The 23344-nt window shown below is 40.5% G+C and overlaps 3 protein-coding genes across 4 annotated transcripts in view; 1 reads left to right on the forward strand and 2 right to left on the reverse strand.

The window, feature by feature from the left end:
• The window catches only part of arhgap17a (Rho GTPase activating protein 17a), a 41845-nt gene extending 33053 nt beyond the window's left edge, over positions 1 to 8792 (reverse strand). The window contains exon 1 of one of the 2 annotated variants that reach the window (XM_030077127.1): positions 8159 to 8792. In XM_030077127.1, the coding sequence (XP_029932987.1) occupies positions 8159 to 8211 (53 nt within the window). In that variant the 5' untranslated portion in view covers positions 8212 to 8792. The remainder of the gene's footprint in view (positions 1 to 8158) is intronic. The other variant, XM_030077128.1, reaches the window with a different exon arrangement.
• A 528-nt stretch (positions 8793 to 9320) lies between these two features.
• LOC115377422 (zinc finger protein 235-like) lies at positions 9321 to 11735 on the reverse strand. The gene is made up of 2 exons (XM_030077129.1): positions 11434 to 11735; positions 9321 to 11317 (listed from the first exon to the last, which is right to left on the reverse strand). The coding sequence occupies exons 1-2, from the start codon at positions 11699 to 11701 to the stop codon at positions 9786 to 9788; spliced, it is 1800 nt and encodes a 599-aa protein (XP_029932989.1). The 5' UTR covers positions 11702 to 11735; the 3' UTR covers positions 9321 to 9785.
• On the forward strand, positions 11703 to 23249 carry lcmt1 (leucine carboxyl methyltransferase 1). Its single transcript, XM_030077131.1, has 11 exons — positions 11703 to 12139; positions 12340 to 12431; positions 12801 to 12922; positions 13087 to 13163; positions 14164 to 14225; positions 14377 to 14479; positions 16166 to 16286; positions 16963 to 17064; positions 20833 to 20924; positions 21586 to 21683; positions 22453 to 23249. The coding sequence occupies exons 1-11, from the start codon at positions 12054 to 12056 to the stop codon at positions 22473 to 22475; spliced, it is 978 nt and encodes a 325-aa protein (XP_029932991.1). The 5' UTR covers positions 11703 to 12053; the 3' UTR covers positions 22476 to 23249.
• The last annotated feature ends 95 nt before the right edge of the window (positions 23250 to 23344 follow it).

Consider the following 23344-nt stretch of genomic DNA (forward strand, 5'->3'; position numbering starts at 1 on the left):
GGAAGAAACTGACTACCCATTTAATAACACAGCCCACATGTTAAGGAGCCATAGACTAGATTGGAAGACTCTACATCTGGTGCCTTTTCTTGCTTATACAGAGTCTGGTCAACAGCTGCCCGTGAGACCAGCCTCAACCAGCCACCAAGCCTTAGCAGGTGGCTAAAAAGAGCCCCTTGAAGATCCGACGGGACAGGGAGAACACTTTAATAAGCTTGAGCCAAGAGGCAGCTTGAGGAGATTCAAGCTTCATAAATTTCTAGTTAAAGGCATTACAAATGCACAGAATCAGGTAAGCTGAATGAGTAAGAACCATACAGAAAGCTGCTAACACTTGAGTGTTACAAAGCTTGATGGTAACTTGCACAGGCCAGCCTCTCCTCCGTCTGAGCCTATTAATAGTAAACTAATAGTTGGGCTTGGGGAGGTCAGACAGATTAGATTCACTTAAAGGGAGAAGGCTGGGAAACATTGGCTCAGCTCATTCAGTTTATCAACACCTTCAGAGAGGTCGGTGTCGTATCTTCTACCTTCTGCTGCCACTGGAAAAAAACAGATACACTGCAGTCGAAGGGATATAGTAACAGGAGTAAAGAGCTATCCCTGCACATAACACTCTCAGATAGACTCAATTAGGAAAATAATACTAATATTTATTATGAGACACTTCCAAGAATGAAAGAGAATAAAAAGGCTGTCTGTGGAAAGTGTGTCATCTATAGCAAATCATATCCTGGTAACCATTTCAACATCCCATTGTCGGTATTTCCCCAACTGTTTATGGCAACAGTAAGGTTACTGTGGTGAAGAGGGGTGCAGATGTAGTGTCATGAAACACACACACATACACCTACACACTTTCAAGTCACATGCCTGCAAGTTATGGCAGACGAAAAAAAAACTTCTATGACCACTGTACTTGAATTTCAGGATAATAAAGGAGAAGTGAAGGTGGTGCATCAGAATTACTTTAGTCAAGTATCACAGAGGAACTGTATTGTGTACTATGCAAATAGACCTTTGTCACTGCAGCCATTTTGACATGAAATAGCAGGTAGGCTAAACACAGGTGTTACTAATGACATTAATTAAGGTCCAGCTCCATTTAGGTGTAACAGAGCCAGGGTCCCAGTGTTGTTCATGCTGCCTCTTCTACACTGAAATGGAATGGAGACCTTATCAATCATTAGTCACCTATGTTTACCCTGCTATTTCATGTCAAAATGGCTGCTATGAAATAGGTCTATTTGAGTAATAACAGAGCTCACAAAAGCAACATGATGTCACATACACTGTGAAGTGACAACTGTAAGTACTAGTACTGAAACATTTAGGCACCTAATCAAACAGCCAATCAACAACAGATTTGTTGATTATCATTTCTGTAATTGATTCACCATTTTAATCAACATTTGCTGATAATAGAGATCACCAAAGGGCTTAAATTTGCTTATTTTTCTATATTCATATCATTATAAAATTAATACTATGGGTTTTTTTTTGGCTGTTGGCTGTCACTTTGGGGTTCCTTAACTTCCAATGAGCATTTGTCATTACTTTTGACACTATAGTCTATTTATGAGCATTTCAAACAGAATGACAGTAAATATTTTTCCAGCATGGTCCGGTGATAAACTATAAATTCAGAAGCACAGAGGATTGCACTGACATATTAACATTTAATTCATGACAAACTGTAATACTGTTTATGAATGAGTACTGAATGAAAACTACAGCATAAGTGCGCACGTTTGAACCAGGGTTGGACTTTCTTGCTATCAAACAAACTGTAAATTTTGACCATAACTGATATGTTACTTGGGAGGTAACCAGCAATCATCTGGAGTTTGATATGTATTTCTAAACTTCCAGCTGGCTGGTGTAATAGTTAATATGGCTGGTAAAGGTTTGGATTGTGCATACACAGAAAAAGTTCCTGGCACTCTCCAGCATGATTTAGTGTTCACATAAAATGATGGAGGAATTTACCACTAAAGCTATAGATGTTTGAGCTTTAAAGCTTGTCTCTTAAGTATAGCACAGAATACTGCATGATATCTTTCCCATCTAATGTGAAGTGAATTGGATAATATAGCATAGGAAGCAGAGCAAATGAACAAGACTCCAGTAAATTATACCTCTGTTCCCTCACTTCACTCTCCTGTCCCTCTGCTCTTGCACTTAACCCTCTTTCGTCTATTTTTTCATCCCTCTTGCTCTCTTGAAAGACCTGCAGTCTGCGACTACACTGAGTTTTGGGAAACTGGAGCTCTGAACCAAGTACGGGCCCTCCTCCAAAAACTGGTCTCTGAACTATAGTAACCTTGTGACAGCGGCAGACAGCTGCTTTCAATTACAACACAGAGGCAGGGGGAACAGGGAGAAACACACAGACTTACTAAGAAGAAGGAAAGATAGTTTGGGGGGTAGAGGGAGAGAAATACTGAGCACGGAGAGGGGTTAAAGGCTCTCGGGTGCCAAACCAGAATCATCTAGAGACCAAAATGATGACTGGAAAGACGTTTTCTGGATAAGAGCCATGACCAAGATGGTGAAGTCACACATAAAGAGTGTGGATCTCTAACCCCTAGAACCTCAGAAACCTAAAGACAAGACCTCCAGTTAGCTGGGGGGAAATGTGAGTCACAGATACACATATGAAGCCACAATATATAATCCATGTTCTGGTGTAGACTGTATGTGAACAGTGTTTCAAGCTGTCCAAGGATCAATCAAAGGACTGACCTTACATCCAGTGCATTCTTAAAGTAGACCCAGTTTTGTTTCATATACTATGGATCACACACTACCCATGTAAACTAACTCCAATTACATTAGGAGCTCCTATAAAGGCAACGCTTATGTGAACCAGCGTCAAAAAGGACTGTGTCACAGAGGCCAAAATAGGCTCCATACAGCCCAGGTCCCAGGGCAAGGGGAAAAACAACAACAACAAAACAACAATTGTTTTGCCTGCATCAGCTGACCTAGAGCGAATGGAGCTGACCCCACTGTGCCTGACTGAAGCAGCAGCCTTTGGAGGAAAGTGTGTCACTGTGCGCTGCATGTGACTTATTAACAACAAGAGACCCTCGCAGTACAACCATGGTCAATAGTTCAGAACGGTAACCATGGCAATCTACTATCAAAGTGGAAGAGGAGTAAGAAAATACTGCAGCCCTAAGCACAATGGAGCGGCTGTTACCGGCCACTCCACACAATCAGTGAGCTGAAGAGTAGGTGGGGTCGGCCTGTTATGTTTGCAACAGTTGGCAGCTTAAGGCGCATAAGGTAATGGATACTGGACACAGATGAAAGGAGCTGGGAGAATAATTGAGTGACTCAGCCCATACAATCTCCCTAATGTTGCTGATTGTGTGGGCTATTATGCTTACATTAGGCCTGGGCAAGAGCTAATCTAACATTACAGCGAGAAAGTAGTGTTATCCAATTTGTGCTATAATGGCATTAAGATAAACCAAGGATAGGCTAAAGCCATGCATTAGGCATGTAATGGCAAAATGTCAAACTTCCTTCCTGGTAGTATAGACACTAACAAACATGAGTAATGTCCAAACATAAGGTCTGCACAGTTAATCGTAGCTAGTTACATATTCTGAGTTTATATTTCCACAATTAATAACCGTATAAGAAAGTGATACTGAAGCCTTTGTTGTATTTTCTTCCCCTGAAATATCAAGTGCTTCCATTATGTGTAACCTATCCCAACCTTTGAATGCACAATGTGTACCCATGTGACCAAAACAAACAGGTCGAGAGACATTAAAAAGACCATCTAGGGAAAAACCCAGAAACAAACAAAGTCAAAAAGAATCAACATGAATATTTAACCTTAGTTCCTAAAATCAATTACTTTCTGTCATCTGGAGATAATTTAGTTTTAAATCCGACAGCCATGAACAAGTACAGGTTCCTTAGAAATTTTGCATTAAGATTCAACATGATCCCCAAAACATAAATATTATTGTTAGAATTTTGCATAAAAGTGTCAGCATGTCAACACGCAAAAGTGCAGTATCTTTATTCTTGTGACACCAAGACAAATAAACATGATTAATAACTGAGATCATAATATTTCTAAAAATAATTATGATTATCATCCATGATTCATCAGTAATGTATCTTTTCCAGGTGACACACCTGTTTTACCTCAGAGCACACTGTAAGCCTGTATCTGGTGAATGAGAGGGAAACACCCAGACATGTCTAGCCTGAGTTAATTATTTATGTCACATTTTGGTTATAATTATGGTGATACTTTGTTGATTCCTCTAAGGAAACTCTACTTTACCACTTGCCTCTATCCACTGCTAAGCTATAGCAGACGCTCCCAAACCTATTTCATATTAAGGACACCCCAAACACATCAAAATTACATCCCATAACACTGCATCCCTACAAACTCCAATTTAGATATAGTCTCAGTGGGATGATGACTAATGGAAGGAGAGTTTAAAACTCTGATCAAAAAAAATTATCCTTACATTTTCTGTTACTGTGCCAGCTTGTTGTAAGTTTTCTAACAGTGTAAAAAGAACTGGTCCTCACTTTTCTGTCACTGCATTGGTAACTGCACAGCGACAGAATAAGGTCCCTAAGGAGCTGGTTGGAATTCAGGATCTCAAAAACAACCCTGCTGTCCCAAATGACACTAGATATGTGTTTGCATTTGTATGTCTGTAATCCAACATGCCCTCTTTTGTAAATTATACCTCTGGATCTCCATGTGCCCTCCTTGTTAACTACCTAGATGGAAACTCCTTGATTGGGCCTCAGCCTGTGAGACAGCAATGATCAAACTACTTCCTCAGCTACTGTCCAAGTTATCAAAAGTTGATTTCCTAACAAACAGATATGATATCAGTATCACAGACCAGCTCATATAAACAACCAAAATCTAACCTGTTAATCAACGGAGCACAGAGTTTTGATCTAATCTCGGGTCTGTATAGCTTGAATGTTTCCTCATCTTTGTGCAAAGGGTATTTATACAAGTTAACCTATTCAGTAGTTATCTACTGTACTTAATTAGGAGGTGTCATCATCTTTGCAAGGCATCCTGCAACAAGCATTGCTGGTTGGGGCCATGGTGTTAAAAGACAGCAAACAGGAATTCCCATCAATAAAGAGATAAAAATCCTATCCTTGATGCATCACATGCTGTTTTTTACTGCGTCACCCTCCCCATCAGTTTCAATCTGTCTGTCTCTCTCTACTGCTCTCTCCCTTTCTCTAGAAACACTAGCATTTCTCGGGAAGGCAGCTTCCTGTTTGTGGAAGAAGAAGGAGAGATTTCCTCAGAGCAGCTGAGTGCTGGACACAGTGTTCTGCCTTCACACAATCACAGGAACCCAGGGGGCAGCGGAGAGGCCCTCTGCACTCAAAAACTTTTGCAGACACAGACTTCTAGGCAAGCAGGCACTTAATGGACAATACCCAGTATGCTATGCTTGCCCTAATCCAAGCACTGACAGGTCACTCACTCATAGGGGTTTGGTCTATGTGTACACCACAGATGAACACTACTTTTGCACACGCAAGACAGCAAGTAACTCACTCCTGCCCACACGCGCACGCGCACACACACACACACACACACACACACACACACACACACACACACACAAATGTCTGCTTTCTGCATCACACTCGCTTCTGTCCTAATTTACTGTTGGTTAAGTACAGTCAGGAAATGATGAGTATTCCAGTGACCCTGCTTCTCCTGGTCCTGAGCTCTGGCTGAAGGAGCATGAGGGCAGATTCTCTCTGTTGACTCTACAGATAGAGTTACCGTCACATAAACGCTGCAGGAACGGCAAGAAGATGGCAGCTCTTTTATTTGTATGTGAATGGGACCACCTCTGCCAGCCACCCTACCTCCCATTGCTGGAGAGTGGAGAGAGAATGGAGAGGATGGTTGGCTCTGAGTTTGAAAACTATGGTCTAACTTGTTGTTTGAAATTTAGACTGAAGCTAAGCTTTTTTAATCTCTTGCTATATTTGTTTTATTACTTTTCAGTAATGCAATGTTTCCTATAGGGCATCCATTAGTTTCTTGGTGATATTGGTCAGCAAGTCTGTGACCCTCATGACTGAGGCAAAGCCTAACTAACTACCCAGTTTGACAACAAAGCTGCACAAAAGAAAGAGATAAGGGAGAATATTTTGCTAAAAATAGCAACACTTATTAATCACAATGACATATCTTGATAACTTCAGGAACAAAATTATTTAATAGCTCTTTGGACACCTTACATCAAAATCCTGACTATGTTACCGTTAATTTTCCGATTTTTCAAAAAATGAAGCTCTTGATAGCCAATGTTTGGTGCAGACTTTCATTTTATGAAATGTGTAAAATGATAAACACAAAAATAAACAAAAATAAAACAAGAAAATAAACAAGAAAACTTACTAGAATAAATGTCTTTTGAGATTTATTCTACTAAGTGAAATTTAATGAAATGTTTGAACAAAGGGAAGACAGAGAATATTGCAAATGCAAAATAAAAATATCGATAAAGATACTGTCAAACAACATTAAAAATCTTGTAAAGAAGAAGCTAGAGAACAACCTCTTTCACATCAGAGAGGGAAGACATGGACACACTGAAAAAAAGTATTCAAAAGGCAGAAATATTGGTAAACCAATAAACTGGTCTTACCCTTCTTAATTCAATGTATGAAATGTTTCAACATTGTCAATATGTTTATATTTATGATTATTATATTAATTGAAATTGCAATGCTGAATTTAATATAGCTAACTGTGCAGCTCTGTTGGAAGATGGCGCACTATTGTTTTCAGCCTGTCAGAGATTTTATCTGGTACCATCCAGTACTGGGTGCACCCGCTGTCTGGCAGAGGTGCTAACACTGTGACTCCCTCCCACACCCACACCCACACACACACACACACACACACACACACACACACGCACGCACGCACGCACGCACGCACGCACGCACGCACGCACGCACGCACAGTCAAATGCACAAAGCGCCACTCATCACAGGAGCCAATTTCCCATGCTGAAAACATGACCTGTTTCAATGTCCTTCCCATACAAGGCAGGGCTGATCACATCACTGCTTTAGAAATCCAGTCACAGAAGTAGACTTGGTATCACTGCACATCAGCATAATGACATTAGTGAACAGGGCCTAAGCTGCTGTAGAACACGTTTTCATTATTCAGATGTCTGTTCTTTCTCTCAAGGTGGATCCATTTAAGCTATTAGCTGGGGCACTGCAGCCAGTTTCAAAGTAAGAGGGAGAAAATACTTTAAGAGCATGCTGATACTTATCTGTCGTCAAAATACATTAACCTCTTTATATGTTTGAAGTTCATTCTGAATGTGCAGTGTTTCATTTGAAGTGGCTCTTACTGCCACTTTACCAGCTCTGAGTGAAAGTGGATTCTGTTACAGCACCGAGTATAGACCAACTCATCCATTACTTTAACGTGTACTTGACTTTTCTTATAGAGTGCCTTAGAGCAGCTCAAATGCTCTGTCCAGCTTTCCAAACTCACCAATCACTTTCACAGTTTTACCATGCAGACAGATTTTGAGAATGAATAACACCTTCAACTGATGGATAGTGTCCAGACAAAGTGGCTGGTAAATGCAAGGCAAAAATGTGCCGCTGTTGGTTGGTGGTAATTTCCCATCTTAACAGCAGACAAACTAATTTGTTGATTCATTCTGGTGAGGGCATCTTGACTGCAGTGTTGACTCACGCAAAAATCAAGGAAAGCAATTAACACTCCCCCTCTGGTTATATTAAAACGGTCCCATCCTTTAGACCGGTCGTCAGCAAGTCAAAGCAAAGTCAGTCATTTACATAATACTACCCACACTGTCAAAACAATCACTTTTGTTAAGATTAGTTACATTAACGCTAGTCGTAGTAGAGGCAGATCTCATTTAAACAGCATTTCACAGCTGTTATTAAATGTTCTGCTAGAAAGCAAGTTGTGGAAAAGTAGGCGTAACTTGTATTAAAGGACAGTTAAAGTTAGATTCAATCAGCAGATTAATATAGCTCTTTGAAGTCGGAGCAAACGGACCGAAGAAAGCCGTTTGCTACTTTCTTGATGAGTTTTAAGTTAGTAAACAACGCTGAGTTTACTTGCCTGCCAACTGTTTGATTGGCGAGCTGCTTCATCCGATTGAATTGCTTCTTCATCTTCAGTCCCTTGCCAGTCGAGTCTTCCTACGTTTCAAAGCCGGACACTTTGGTTTGTCATGAAGTTCAAGGCTTGCTTTTACCCCCACGTTTATATTTTCGTAGCTGTCGTTATGACAGGGAAAAGCGAGCGAGAGCCATTGAGCCCAGAGCCAATTAAAAATAGTTTGTTAGCCTTGCTAGCTGCTACGCTAGCCTTTCCCAACTGCCAAAATTTAGAGGAAAGTTCCCTCTCGGGATGGCGACATGATCCGTGAACCTCCTTTTTAGATGTGTTTCCATACATTAAACTCCATTAAGTAAGCCGCAACTGACTTTCACTGGCTCCGGCTGCTTTTCATAGCTCGTCCTGCTCGCTGTCCCGACGTTAGCCGTCTAGCTAACGTTGCCGAGCTGGATAATCCGTCGGCCGCTTTTCCCGGAGCAGTGAGCAGACTAAACAGCAGCTCACCTCTGCCAGCAGCACACAGCGACCAGCAGGAAGTAGACAGCATCATCTGCCATCCAGCACCACCTCCCCCTGGCCGAGGGCTACCTCTGACTGCAGCCGCCCACTCTGCTCTGCTACTCAGCACGAAAAAGTAACTAGATACGTTACAAGTTACTCTTTATCAGCAGTAAGCTTTTCCACGTTGCTCACTTGAAAGGCATTTTGCCTTATGCTGCCCGGTATCGATTCAGTTTCAACAGCAACCATCACCCCCAGCACCTTGGGTATCTTAGAAAATGTTTATTCGTTTGATTTTTTTTTTAAATGTATAAAATATGCCTTTTGTTCTGGAAAGTTTGATACAATGATAATAATAAAAAAAATTAAACTAAAAAAAAAAAAAAAACACCAGTACAGCAGAAAATTGATCTTTTACAGTGCAGGAGTAATCCCACTGTGGATTCTAACAGGATTGCTAAGGGAGTGATGCCTGCTTAGTGAGCAACATTCATTCAACAATTTTTCACAGAGGCTGCAGCCCCTCCCTGTGTGCAATATGTTGAACAATGACCATCACACCTATAGGGCCAGCTTAGAGCAAACTAAAAAGAATGACCAACAGGTTTCTGTCCCTTGAAGAGCCAAATGCATTATAACTCTGTAAGACAAGTGACAATGAGGAAGAGTGAGAATGTTTTTTTTTTTTTTTTTTTTTAACCACTCAAAGCATAAAGTCAGATCCAAACTCAAAACCTTATAACATCTTTTAACCCTGTATAAGTGGCTCATGATACTTGGACAGGTGGCCTGGGCCAATTCCCCCACCCTGGTACAAATATAATTTTAACATTCAGTATTATCATGTATCATCTTTCAGTTAAATTATATGATGGTGATTATGATGACATGATGATATTATAAAAGCAATGCATTTTATTCAAACACTGTCAAAATGAAATATGAAGATCTTAAGAGCTCTGTTTGTCATCATGTTTAATGCTTCCATGCAGTTCACTGGAATGGACATCACTTTGATTAGCAGGTGGTTTTGTAAACATAAACTGTGATTTATATCAATGTGATTTTTTTTTTTTTTTTTATAAAATGATTATCATATTGATTTCAGTTGCCCAGAGTCACATTGTCATGAAGTCTCTCTGTGAAACTTCATGTGCATATTACAGTTCGTCTGGCTGATAAATCTTTTTGGGCAAAAATTGCACTTGTACAGTTTCTCCTCTGTGTGGATTCTCATGTGCGTGTCCAAGTTCTCGCTGCTGATGAATCCTTTGTTGCAAACACAGCAAAGGTATGGTTTCTGGCCAGTGTGAGCTTTCAAGTGCTGCTGAAGGCCTTTGGACTGAGAGAAACCCCTGCCGCACAGATCACAGATGTATGAAGTATCTGCTGTGTGGACTTTCTTGTGAATGTCCAAATTTCCCACGTATTTGAATTCTTTGCCACAAAAGTCACAGCTGTATGGTTTCATGCCCCTGTGAGCTTTCATGTGCGAGTTCAACTTTCTCTGGTCACTGAATTCCTTTCCACAGTCTCTGCAGCTGTACATCTTATCTGTGTGAACCGCCATGATGTGCCGAATGCAGGTTGTCCTGTGGGTAAATTTCTCGAGGCACATGTTGCACTTGTACGGCTTCTCGCCTGTGTGGATCCTCATGTGGCTATTGAGAGCTGAGGACTTGTAGAATCCCCTGCCACAGTCCTTGCAGCTGTACGGCTTTTCTCCCGAGTGAATCCTCATGTGAACTTTCAGTAAAGCTTCCCTTTCGAAGATCTTTCCGCAAGTAGGACACGTCTTTGTCTCTTTTATGTGACTCTCTAAGTGGCACTTCAAATTTTCAGTGGAATCCAGACGCATCCCACAAATGCCACAAAGGAACTCCTGGTTTTCTGCATGGCACGATGCATGCTTAATGAGATTGGCCTTATAGCTGAAAGATTTCCCACACAGTTTACAAGTACAGGGATCAGAGTGACTTTGGCGGACTGATTTCACATGAGACTTCATTGATCTTTTGGCACTATCCGCCGTTACAGCATTGTTCAACTCTGAAGTGTCAACATCTGACTCTGAGTCTTCACCTTCTGCATAGGTTTCCACAGATCGCTTTGATCTTTTTGATTCCAAAGTCTCAAAATCTGACTCTGATTCTTCATTGTCCTCATAGGACTTCATAGATCTCCTGCACCTTTTTTGTATTTTTCCTCCATCTAAATCCTTTTGCAGCTCCTCAGAGTCTGACTGTGATTTGTCATTACTCTCTGTTTCACTCTCAGGCTCCTCACTGCCCTCACTCTCATCTTCAGAGACTACACAGGAGACGGGCTGGCAATCAGCTGCGAGCTGCGTGTCTTCGCTATCCTCCTCTCCAAGTTCCACTTTTATCGTTTCATCAGATTTCTCAGGGTTCACCTGCAGCACGCTCACTTTCCCTCCATTTTCCACGTTTTGGTTAAGGTTTGAAGCGAAGTCCAGATCGTGTTCACTTTTCACACTCAGGGAGGGAGAAACTGTAAAAATCACAATATCATCGGTTAACTGCTGTAACCCTTGACTGGTTGGGATTTGCTCCTCCTCCTCTTTAACCTGTGGTACCTCTGGCCTCTGCTGTTGCTGAAGGAGTGTTGCATCCTTGTCTTCATTCACCAGGAGGGAATCTGAGGAGTGAGGGGGCAAATAAACAAGATAAACTAGTCAACTGGAGTAAAGCTGCAGCCATTGACAAACCAACTGGGCATGTATGATGTGTCTGTGTTGAAAATACCCATCATACCTTCTATTCCTATTTTAAAGCCAGGTTTAATGACGAGTTGTAGCATCTCATTTTGCCCCTGCTCCTTGGGCTCCTCATACTCTTCTATTGTTTTTTCTACCGCACCGCAAATCTCCCTGGCCGCCGCATTTAATCGCTCGTTAACAAAAGCCCTCAGCGACTCAATCAGCTCTTTTTTAGACATTTTACACTGGAAAAGTTTTTTTTTGCAAATCAACGAATGCAAAGCTAATCTGCCTGACTCTAGTATAAACACAAAAAGGTGCATGCCGGGACAGAGTTTGCACGTCCGGCCAAAGCGGAAGAGGCGGGGTCGCAGCTGCTAGCTTCATCGTGCAAGTTGTTATTAGCAGAGCTGCTATTCATTTGTAACGTAATAGCAAAAGGCAAAGAAGATACTGCATATATCCATGTAGCACTTGTTTCATTGGTTGCACGTAGTTGATGTAGTGGCCAGGTTTAGCCCACTGTTAAATTGCGTTGCTTCTCTTTAGTTTTATAGGTTCACCTGTCAAGTTTAGCTAGTGGCTAACCAGTGCAGAGCAGGTGGACGGGGCTGGAGCGGTACACTAGTGATCATTTTTAATGTAAACCAGCTAAGGTAAGCACCAAGCTCGTTGATGGCAGCTCGGCAACCTTTTACAGACACGGATACTGCCGACGAAGCAGTGAGAGCAACCTGTGACGATGCATCCATATGCAAAAGGTAAATGCAACAGCCTGCACGTTGCTGCATGTCAGAGCTCACTGTGCTACTGTGCCAGAATATCAGCACACTGTTATGGCATTATTTGGGAGTTTATTTGTGCACATACGGAATGGAAATTAAATGTGATCAGCAATAAATCATTACCACCAAATCATTTTTGAAACACATTTCTTCTCCTTGTCTTTCTTGTCTTTTAGGTTTGCAACCAGTAAAGGCTACTGGAAAGATCCTTATGTCCAGTACTTTGTGAGATCGGTGGGGGAACGCAAGGCTCCTGAGATCAACAGAGGTAAGTCATACTTTCCTTTTTATATGTTATTGCATTTTTTTTTCTTTACTCATCAGTTGATCTGTTTTCAAATGGAGGAAGAGAATGGGAATCATCATAAGCCAGTATTAGTATCAGTATTGTATGAGCTTAGTCTGTGATGGATAGTGATCATTTGCATGATTATTTTATAGAGCCAGCACTCAACGCTGTGCTTACAGTGTGTCAGCAATAAAGCCATCAGCAGTAAATTCCTACAGAGACACAAACCACAGTGTTTGCCAACACTTACACAGACCCATGTTTGGCCCCTGCTGCTCTTCTTTCACCTTTTATGTCTGCCTTGTGTTTCAGTAGCTGATCTCTCTGTCACCTTCTCTCCTCTGACAGGTTACTACGCCCGTGTTCAAGGCATGAACCACCTGCTCGATGCATTCATTAGGAAAACAGAGTGTGACTGCCAGGTGATCAGCCTGGGTGCCGGACTGGACACCACGTTCTGGAGACTAAAGGTACACAACAATGCAACGTGGTTCGTTGGTGTAAAAAAAGCATCACACCAGCTTTGATCTGCCCCATGATTTCTCTAGTAGAGATTTTGATTGTCAGGCTGCAAAAGAGTAAACTTTACCTGTCTGCAAGAAACATATTTTCATTGTGTGTGTCTGTTTGACAGGATGAAAACCTCATGCCCAGGAAATACTTTGAAGTGGACTTCCCAACTGTTGTGGCCAGGAAAATACACAATATAAAGTAAGGCAAATCACCTATTCTCTTTCAATATTCCATCCTCCATGGTGCATGCTGGACTTTGTCATCATGGTGACATCTGTTTGTCTGTTGAACACAAAATCTCAAGAACAACACATGATGTAAACTTGAAACAGTACAAGTTCCCCCTATAGAGTGGGTGATCTGATTAGGAGCTCCTTGCTGTGTAAAGAGGATGGAAAAAAGGTTTTCCTTGAAATTATTATAACTTTCTAATGTTTTAAGACGGCTCATGATAATGTCACCCATTTGTAATGAAGATGCTATGTTCTTTTACAGTTAATGCATCAATTATCTTAACTACTGACTGTGTTCCCATAACTGACCATTTTAAACATATGGTTAGGGCAGCGGGAGGGGTACTCAAATGTATTTTGTATTTTCATGGTTTGTGGCTTCAGTACTGTAATGTAGGATATTGTCCTGTTGAGGGAGACAGAGTCCTTCACTAAGGGAACCAACCACTCAACATTGACTGCTGTTGTATGAAAGTGTTAAGGGAGCATTAAGGGTATTTACATGCAAGGCTGAATGATCCACCTAAAAAATACATTGAAATAATTTTTCACAGATATTGCTATTGTGATATGATCCATGATTTTAGTGGGAATGATTTTTTTCATTGAAAAAAAAAAAACAATTAAAATGACGATGATATGGGTTTTGCTGTAGCTGAGACTGGGATACTGCACTTGAACATAGGCTAGCAATTTTGATAATATTTAGATAAATTGTTTAGCCCTATTTATGTGGCTAAGCTTTTCATAACCATCATCATATTCCAATCATAAATAACTTGGCTTCCTGTAAGCTCTTGATGAGACCTCTGTGATGGTTCTGCTAAAATGGGTATTATGTTGTCTGGAGTAGAGACAGAATAAATTAAGGGAATAGTGATGTGTATATGAATGCCCTACTTGTATTCTAGGTTTAGACTTATATTGCAGGTAACTGTAATGATGTTATTGTCTTTCTGTGCCAGGACAAAACCACCCCTGTCAAAACCCCTCATCGAAACCCACTCCACAGACTCCTTACTACTAGGTAATGAATAAAAACATGTCTAATTTATTTACAGATGCTCTTCATTTCTTGAAAAAGACCTCATATGATCCTTTTTGTATCTTTCCCACCATCTTTTTATTTTTTTTATTTGTGTATGTGTGTGTGTGTGTGTGTGTATGTGTTTGTTCAGATGGCCACAGCCTTGACTCAGACCGCTACTGCATCGTCGGAGCCGACCTCCGAGACATCTCGAATTTGGATGAAAAACTGAAGAAGTTCCAGCTCAACCCAGAGTATGTGATGTGCTTCATCTAACTCTTAAACTATCATGACCCAAAAAAATAATTGGTTCCATACCCATCCTGTCTAGTCATCCAAAAATATGCCAAGCAGATGATGTACGTTGGGAAGGTAGCAGAACTTTATAACATGAGGCTCTCAATTTTTTTTTTTTTTTTTTTATGTCATTTGTCTGGAGAAAAAAAAATACCTTCTACCACTCCTTTTATTTATTTATTTATTTTTATTTATTGTCCTTGTGCCTCTCCAGGAACCTAGAAATTGAAGCCGTGCTCTCTCTATATATGAATGCCTAGGATGCAGGCAATGCAAATGTAAGCTAAAATATAAAGTGTTACGTCTGATTTATAGAGGCACTGGAACCAAGGAGCACAGCTGTTTTCCTTTACATGATGTTTGGTTTTTTATTTTTTTATTTTTTTTATTTTTTATATACTTTAGGATGTTTAGTATGGCGGGGATATCTGAGCTTGGCAGCACACTCTTCCTCATCTCATATCTCACATTTATAGGCATACCGAAGCCTGAGGCTGTGTGTGGTTCCATGTAATGACAGCTATCACGGCCCTGGGAAAGGCTCCAGTTTTCCATTATTTTACCATCTCTCGGTCAACACAGCTACACTTCCTTTGATATATTGTTAAAGATGTGGAAAATCCGCCTATATTCCCTGGCTTGGTGCCATTTGACAATTCAATCAGGATTCAGGATCCTCATTGTTTAAAGAGCGAGGGTCTTTGCTTCCTTTGTGCTCTGCCCACCGACACTATAGCTCATGGGCAAAACATTTAGCTATACAGCTTCCTGCTTGAATATAATGGATGACATAACAAGCTTTGGGATCACTTGAGCACATTGAAAATTTGATTATATTGTAAATTTATCTGTATTTATGAAAGATTCTCAGCAAGTATTACTGATTGGTCGAAATGTTTTTGCTTCATTCTCTGTTTGTCTGGTCGCAGGATATCTCCAAAAGTTATCAGTGGAAGAACTTGAAACTTTGTGGAAAGTTTGGTCATAGGGCAAGGAAGAACTGATTACCTTTTCACACAAATTGGCCAAATGTGGGCGTGGTAGCGGCTAGGCATGGCTTCTCACTAAAAGGCATATAACTTCCGAATAGAGTCACGTAACACCATCAAACCTTGTTGAGCCTATCAGCAGACACAGCAAGAGGCCAGCCCCCAATTATTAGCCCAATCAAACAACATGCGGACAACTGGAGAACTCATTTCCAGTTATACAAAACTGCCCTGACGAGAGGGGTGGAGAGCATCTTATGCAACTCTTATGCTATCTAGATTTTTCTGCGTCAACTGATTGACCTCTGATACCAAAAGTTCAGGTGGGCAAAAGCTCTGTATCTCAAAATCTATGAATGCCAGAAATTTGGCTCCAAGCATTTTTGATAAGAAGGTTGTGCATCTTTATTGACTTGCTTGACAACACAAGTTCGGCTTGCACATGGGGTTCGAAATGTGTAAAGGACCAACAAATAGTATGAGATCAAGCAACAGCCAGAGGAAACAAGGAATTTTGGCTGTCAGAGCTCAAAATCTGTGCCATTTATACATTTGAGCAAATAAATTAATACATGTTGTCCCTTTTAAAGGCAAATCCTTCCGCATTTTTGGTGCTCTCTTCAAATCATGTTGTTGTTCTGTTTTCCACTCCAGATTGCCCACATTACTCGTGACAGAGTGCGTGCTCGTCTACATGACGCCCTCTCAGTCCTCCAGGCTGGTGCACTGGGCAGCAGACACCTTTCACACCGCCATGTTCATCAACTATGAACAGGTAACAAAAAAAATGACCTCTGATAACGCGGCAAAACACAGTCACTGGCTTCTATACCATGTCAGCATTGTGGGAAGTATCTGGAATTTAGATTAGTTAAATTCAATTTTTCTATTTTGAAGTGTATCTTCTTTGGGTATCTGTTTTTGTATTGTTCAGAAGATTGGCTGTGGACGGTACACTATAGTATTTCCTTTGTTTTTGTAAAATTTCAGTAAGTCACATCCATGGTAATGCATACAGACAGCATCAGCAAGCTTCATTATTTGTGAAATATTTTGATTACTCACGATTTGTTGCACTTGTATGAAGATTGTCATTTCCAGTCCAGGACAGTCTAACAGAAACTGAAACCTACATGAAGAGGTGTATGAGAACATGTGCATGTGTGGGCTTTGTAATACTGTAACCTGACCTTTCCTAAAGCTACACTGTAAAATTGCAATAAAGTGAGTACCTTGTAGACGCAGCTGACAAAAAATGATAAAATAAGCACCAAATTTAATAGTTGTGTATGCGTGGTTCTCATCACCGGCTTGACTTGCTCGTAAATAATTCTACAGTTTTTGTCAGCTTCCAAAACATCCAAACGGTCCTTACTTGAATCAATCCTCGATTTTGCAAAGTGCAAAAGTAAAAATAAAGTTTCAGTCCTTGCATCCTGATTTGTGTCCAGGTGAACATGTCAGACCGCTTCGGTCAGGTGATGGTCGAGAACCTGCAACGTCGCCAGTGCAACCTGGCAGGAGTCGAGGCCTGCCAGTCTCTGGACTCACAGGTAAACCTCCAGGGTTCAGTCGCCACTCAACAACCACCGCATCATCATTAAAACCCTCTTTAGCTGTAGTGGGTTCTGGTTGTTGTTTTTACACTGCAGATGTCACCAGAGGCCTGTACCATAAAGCTGGATTAACATAGTCGGGCTTTCCCTTACTTATCTGGCTTCACTTAACGAGACATCAGCACTCAGGATTTTCGGTACCATAAAGCCGGCTATCAACTCGCTAATTCAACCCAGGCTTTTCCAATCTAGATCTGTGCGCGCTCACATAAAAAGGGCGGAGTTTGCTGCATGCGACCAATCGCAGACATGGAAAAATCTACCCGAGCCGCATACGTCACAACCGAGGAGTAGACAATAATCATTAATAAATACGAGGAATATAAATCAATAATCCAGGCAAAAAGCAACTCAGTTGCAGCTGCCAAGAGCCGCAAGGAATGCTGGCAAAAAATCGCCGACTGTGTCAATGCGTAAATTAATGGGATTATAATCTGACTTCCCCATCATGACGGCAAGAGTCGATCTGACTACACTAAATGAATGTGTCTCCCACTCAACCACACACTTCTGCAGAGGAACTGGCTCTCTCTCACAGTGAGGGTCGACCCTCGCTGGACCGCTGCCTTCAGTTTGAGTTTCGTCAGAATCGTCACTTTGATTCAACCGATTCTGATATTTCATTTTATAAAGCATCTGACGCCTCGTGATTATTCTGCTGGTTAAAATATTATTTCACTGTCACTTAAAGACAGTAAAACATTTAGCATCAACTCCCATGTGGACTTTTCAGGGCAGACCCCCTAAATACTAAATATGAGCAAACTAATGGAAACCTAAAGGAGCCCAGAGGCTGGCGTGTATTTTATCAAACTTTTATTTAACCCTCTGAATTAAATTCCCCTAATTTATTTTCATAAACATTAAAAAAAAAAAAAAAAAAAAAAAAAAAATCATTAGGCTACATCAGTCTACAAGATCAATTTTTGGTTGGACAGTGCAGTCATGAGTAAAAAAAAAAAAAAAAAAAAAATAGCCTACAAGAAGAATTGTAAAATGTATTAATTTTAATTTTATAAAAGAAGAAGAAAGGGAAAATGGGCTGGCCATTTTCCAAGAGAGCTGATTGGTCAGTAGGTGGGGCTTTTCTACCTGCTGAGCTCTTATCCTGAACTTAACCTGCTCCGGAGCAGGTTAGGTGTTAAGCATACGTTACCATGGCAACGTAGCCCGATAAAAAGTAAGCCACCTTTATGGTACAGAAAAGCCAGGGTTAAGCCTGAAGTTAGCTCGCTAAGCCGAAATCCAGCTTTATGGTACAGGCCTCAGGTTAGGGTTAAGAAGTTTTGTGGTGGTATGACATCTCTGTTGACAGTGTCGACGACCAAAATTACATCAGAAAGTCAGAAAAATGTTCCATCTGACGGTACTTGTTGAAACTTTACAAGGTCTCAGACAACATTATTGATTGTCTTCCTTTTTCATTGGTTTGAATGTACTTAGACTCCCAACCAGAGTTCCATTGTTGCTATGGACATGGAAACGGCTGTGTGACTGATAATATCATCATTATCACCATTATTATTTGTTCACACCTGTACGACTCATCAGGGGGACTTCAAAGACGGAAAAAATAAAAAATAAAACCTCGTAGGAGTAAACTGAAGAAACACTTTTTCTCCTCCACCTCCGCCTTCGCTGTAAAAGCAATTTAAAAATTTCCTCGTCCTGTGCCAAATCAAACATATCCTAGAGGCCAGCAGCCATCTTTCCAAAACGGCAAAGTGTCGAGCTTGTTACCATGGAGATGACAGCTTGTGCCAGAGACGTCTTTCAATGCTTCATTTGAACATAAATGTTTCAGTGAAGTCTGACACTTTTTGGGAAGATGCCTGTCAACACGTCTCATAACCATAAAACAACCTTAAGTGTGGTAACTTACTTTGCTGGCCTTTCCACCATGCCTCAGCTTGCCTCGTCGACTTTAACTTTAGTTAGTGGTTTCCTACATTTCCCAGAATGCCTTTCAGCAACCCTCAGGGAATAGGCATTGAACTTTGATGAGTCGGTGGTGGGTGTATAGGGTCATGAGTGGCATGAGAGTGTGGTCATTCAGGTGTGTTTACGATCACAGTTGAGCTGCATTGCTTTCTGGTCTATTGAAGCTACTGTTGGTAGAGAAATGAGTATCTCCCTCCTCTATAATGTATTGCTCCCGGTATGATGGATAAACATCAGATAAAACTGGAGAGATATTCTTGCTTTTTTGAGACTAAAGCCTGATGCTTGAGATATTTGAAAAACTTTATACCTCCAGATCCAATTGTGGCTTTGCTAGAGGTATCACAACATGACATTATGTTGCCTATATTTCGCCAAATGGGAAGAGAAAGAAAATACAATGCAGAGAACCCAGAAATGAAAGACAGGTCACAACGAAATTAAAAATGACTTTTTTAAAGGAATATTCCAGTGTTTTGGGCAAAATACCCTTTCTCCAACTTACCCAGACCAAGAGAAGATGTTCGATACCATTTTCACTTCTGTACTTACTGCACTGTAACATGAAATGCTACTTAAAGGAAACCATTGGACTACAGAGGTGAAAATGGTCAAACATCCTGTCAGAAAAAGTCAGAAAAAATGGTATTTTGCCCAAAACACTGGAGAATTTTTTTTTTTTTCTGTTGTTGTTTTTAAGATTATTTTTTTGGCATTTCTGCTTTATTTGACAGTCACAGTAGAGAGAGAAACAGGACAGACAGGGGGGAGAGATGGGATGACTTGCAGCAAATGGCCTGAGGTCAGATTTGAACCCAGGGTGCTGTGATCAGGACTCAGCCTTAACAAGGTCCAGTGGTTGAGTTTATTTTGTGGTAGCCTCGTATAATAACTTTAACTCTATGGGCATCATTAGCCTTGCTCCACCAAAGTGAAAACATAAAACTTACAGCAACTCTGACGGTGTCTTATTTACATAGTATATCATGTGGATTTGTAATGTATGTCTTGGAATTAAGAAAAAAAATTAGCCATATTAGGAGAAGTTAGATGGTGGAACTGTAACCACTGAACACATTTATCCTTTCATCTATCACAGTGATCCACGCACCGCTGAAGGTATAGGAAGATCTCCTAAAAACAACTTTTTTTTTCTTTTTTCTTTAAGTATTCCTCTAACTGGGCCAAATAGTAAAATACAGGAAAAATACATTTATTTGTTCTGTATTTTACATAAAACTCCTTGTACCTCTGTAAAATGGTGTAACTTTAATGGCCACCACATGGTGTACAAGTAAGCATGAATGAAAATTCCATGCCGTCGCACATCACATGTTTTTTAACAATCCTGCCTTTTCACCACTCCTATTAGATGAACAGCCTCTCTCACCCCAGCAGATATCTTATTGATTTAAACTTTTGTATGATCCCTCCCTGTGTTATGACCCTTTTCAATATCCTGTTTCAACAGCAGATACATAAAATTAAGGAAGGAAGATGCTCTCAAAATGCTGCGGGGTTTTCCTTCAGCGTCATTTCTAGATAAGTGCGAGCGCACAGGAAGAACATGACTAACAGGACTTGGTGAAACATCACTGGTGTGACTGACAGGTCCCAAACCAGCTGACACTGTATTTACCTGGTGTCACGTCAGTGTCAAACTGTAACCCACCCAAAAGTACTGATGTGGAGCTCTGTTTCTCAAGGTCTTGTTCAAGCCTGTATTGTTTTTTGGTATAACCAGACGTGTATGTGTGGTTTCAGAAAGAGCGGTTTCTGAAGGCAGGATGGGAGCATGCTGATGCTCTGGACATGATGACAGTCTACAGTGTTCTTCCTCAGGACGATGTGACAAGGTAACAACATTCATGAGCTGTCTTCACAAAGCTTATTTGGGCCAGCAGTAAAAAGCATTTCACATAAAACCAAACCAAACCAACTCGAAACTTTCTGATGGTACAAAAAATCACATATTTTGTTATACACTTTATACCTCACCCTGCCTTCTCACCTGAGCAATCATTTCTTTACTTAGTGTTGCTTTATCATGAAATATTTTGAACTTATATGTTAAAAGAACATTTGGACATTTCACAATGGACATTAATGACATTAATCCCAACAGAAATGTCTCATGAAGGGACAATACATCACCATGCAGAATACTGTAATAAATACAGTGCTTTGTCATGTGCACAGGACAGAGAGTGAGTTAAAAAAAAAAAAAAAAAAAAAAAAAACAGAAAACAAAGTACTTGGTGAAATAAATGTTTATTTATATGTATTTATCAATAACCCTATGCAGCCCCCATATTTATATATCATGGTATTTTTTTTTGCTGTGAGGTAAATCTTACTTATTGCCCCCTTTTTAAAAAAAGAAAACACTCATGTAAACAGCCTCACAGTTTCCTCCTGTCAGCAGTTTCAGTTAAAGCAGGCCCAGTCATGTAGATCTTGTATGTTTTGTGTTTACAGTTTCAGTTTTTATCATTACCTTTTCTTTATTTCTTCCAGAATTGAGCGGCTGGAGTTCCTGGATGAGAAGGAGCTGTTGCAGCAGCTCCTTCAGCACTACAGCATCTGCTGGGCCATCAAGGATAAGCTCAAACTGGGTAAAGGACAATTAGGTTTCAGTTACATTTCAGGCATTTAGCCAGTGGAGTGAGTGAGAAGTTCCTTGTTATGCTCAAAGGCACATTCACCAGACACATTGCTATTAAAGGAAAACTCCAGCCTAACACACATTCACCTTGGATTGGTGATTTGTGTTGTGTTACTGGTGCTGTTTTGTTGTTTGATGTTGTACTTTTGTTTTTCTGCAGCTAAAACTATCCAGAAGTGAGAGATAGGATTAGCTAAGCTCCAGTGGAGTGACAGGAGGGAAAGGAATAAGAAAAAAAAAAGTGGTCTAGAACATGTGGTCAGATTTCAATGCCAACCCCTGAAAATAAAAGAGCAAGGGCTTCTTTGTCGACTCAGTGGCTCGCAGCGGTGTTAAACAAACAGACCACTGGGATAAATCCAGCGTAGATGAGGGAGAGCTCACTTCTTTCTCCCATTCAGCTCCATTCTATGTGCCTCGTGTTTGAATTATACCTTAAAGTAACAAAATGGCACCAGAGACGCAGTGCAAATCAGCTGTACATGTTTTTTAAACAATGTGTGGTAGAGTGGAATTTGCCTTTAATGGACACATCAATGGACAGTCCCAGGAATGTTTCTCCAACCACCAGGCCGCGGCACTGCCACTTCCCCTGCTTTACTCATATTCTTTCAAATTGTCTTCTTATCCATCCCGGCCATTGTGATGCCAAATTATTAATTTTGCAGTATACCTGGTGCATTCACTTACAAGGACAATGCCATGATGTGTTTCCTCAGGTCTGGCACAGTTGGCATTCTGAGTGGGAAATTGCTGCACTGTTGGACTTGCTTGGCGTTTGTGCGTGCCACAATCAACAACAGGAGAAGACATGGAATAGGAGATGTGGAGAAGAGGAAGCCCATATTCTCCATCAAACGCTCGTCTGGAAGCAGTAAAAGTGTGAAAACTCTCGGCATCAGCAGAATGATATTTTTATGAGTTTTCTTTGCTTCCCTGATGTGGTCACAGCGGTACGGGATGGAGATGAGAGGTTAATAGGTCAAGGAGCGTTATGGGGCTTGACACTAGACTGGCACTGAATCACATCCTGCATAGAGGATCAAGTCTGTATTACTCATTTGCTTGCAGACTTACTGTGTCTGTGACTACACAGTCACTTTCACTTCCCAAAATACGATTTCAGAGTAATTGCATATTACATCTATCACATTTTACATTTTGTTGTTGGAGGAATAAAAAATGTATGAAGTTTTAAGGATCTAACGATTATCCTTGTCAGGTTTTATGTGCCATTTTATGTTTATTTATTGTTGAATTGTAGTTCCCATACTTATTTTCATATGATAATAGAAACTGGGAATTACATTAACATAAATGCATGTGTTGATTTTAGTATTAAATCGCTAGGTATGCATTAAATAACACTGCTGGTTAATTTATATTTGCCTGTAATATGTCTAGCAATTAGTTTTCATCATTTAGTTAAAAGAACATGCCAGTTAAATTTGTAAAAGGTTATATTTGATGAATGCTGACCTAGTGGCGTTGAATAAAGATGTTCTTTTGTGTACAATCTGTCTTGATTATTTCTATATTTGGTTACAGATGTCTCATCAAACTGTTTTTTTTTTTTTTTTTTTTTTTTTTATACTGGATCTCCCGCTGAAA

The sequence above is a fragment of the Myripristis murdjan genome, chromosome 19, assembly GCF_902150065.1.
Source record: "Myripristis murdjan chromosome 19, fMyrMur1.1, whole genome shotgun sequence".
NCBI classification, from domain to species: Eukaryota; Metazoa; Chordata; class Actinopteri; order Holocentriformes; family Holocentridae; genus Myripristis; species Myripristis murdjan.

Excerpts from the sequence above, each read along its gene's own strand:
- LOC115377422 (XM_030077129.1), bottom strand. The coding sequence starts at position 11,701 with ATGCACCTTTTTGTGTTTATACTAGAGTCAGGCAGATTAGCTTTGCAT. Across the intron at positions 11,318-11,433 it reads CTTTAAAATAGGAATAGAAG|ATTCCCTCCTGGTGAATGAA; the intron begins GTATGATGGGTA and ends CTCACTCCTCAG.
- lcmt1 (XM_030077131.1), top strand. The coding sequence starts at position 12,054 with ATGGCAGCTCGGCAACCTTTTACAGACACGGATACTGCCGACGAAGCA. Across the intron at positions 12,140-12,339 it reads GATGCATCCATATGCAAAAG|GTTTGCAACCAGTAAAGGCT; the intron begins GTAAATGCAACA and ends CTTGTCTTTTAG. Across the intron at positions 12,923-13,086 it reads CCACGTTCTGGAGACTAAAG|GATGAAAACCTCATGCCCAG; the intron begins GTACACAACAAT and ends TCTGTTTGACAG.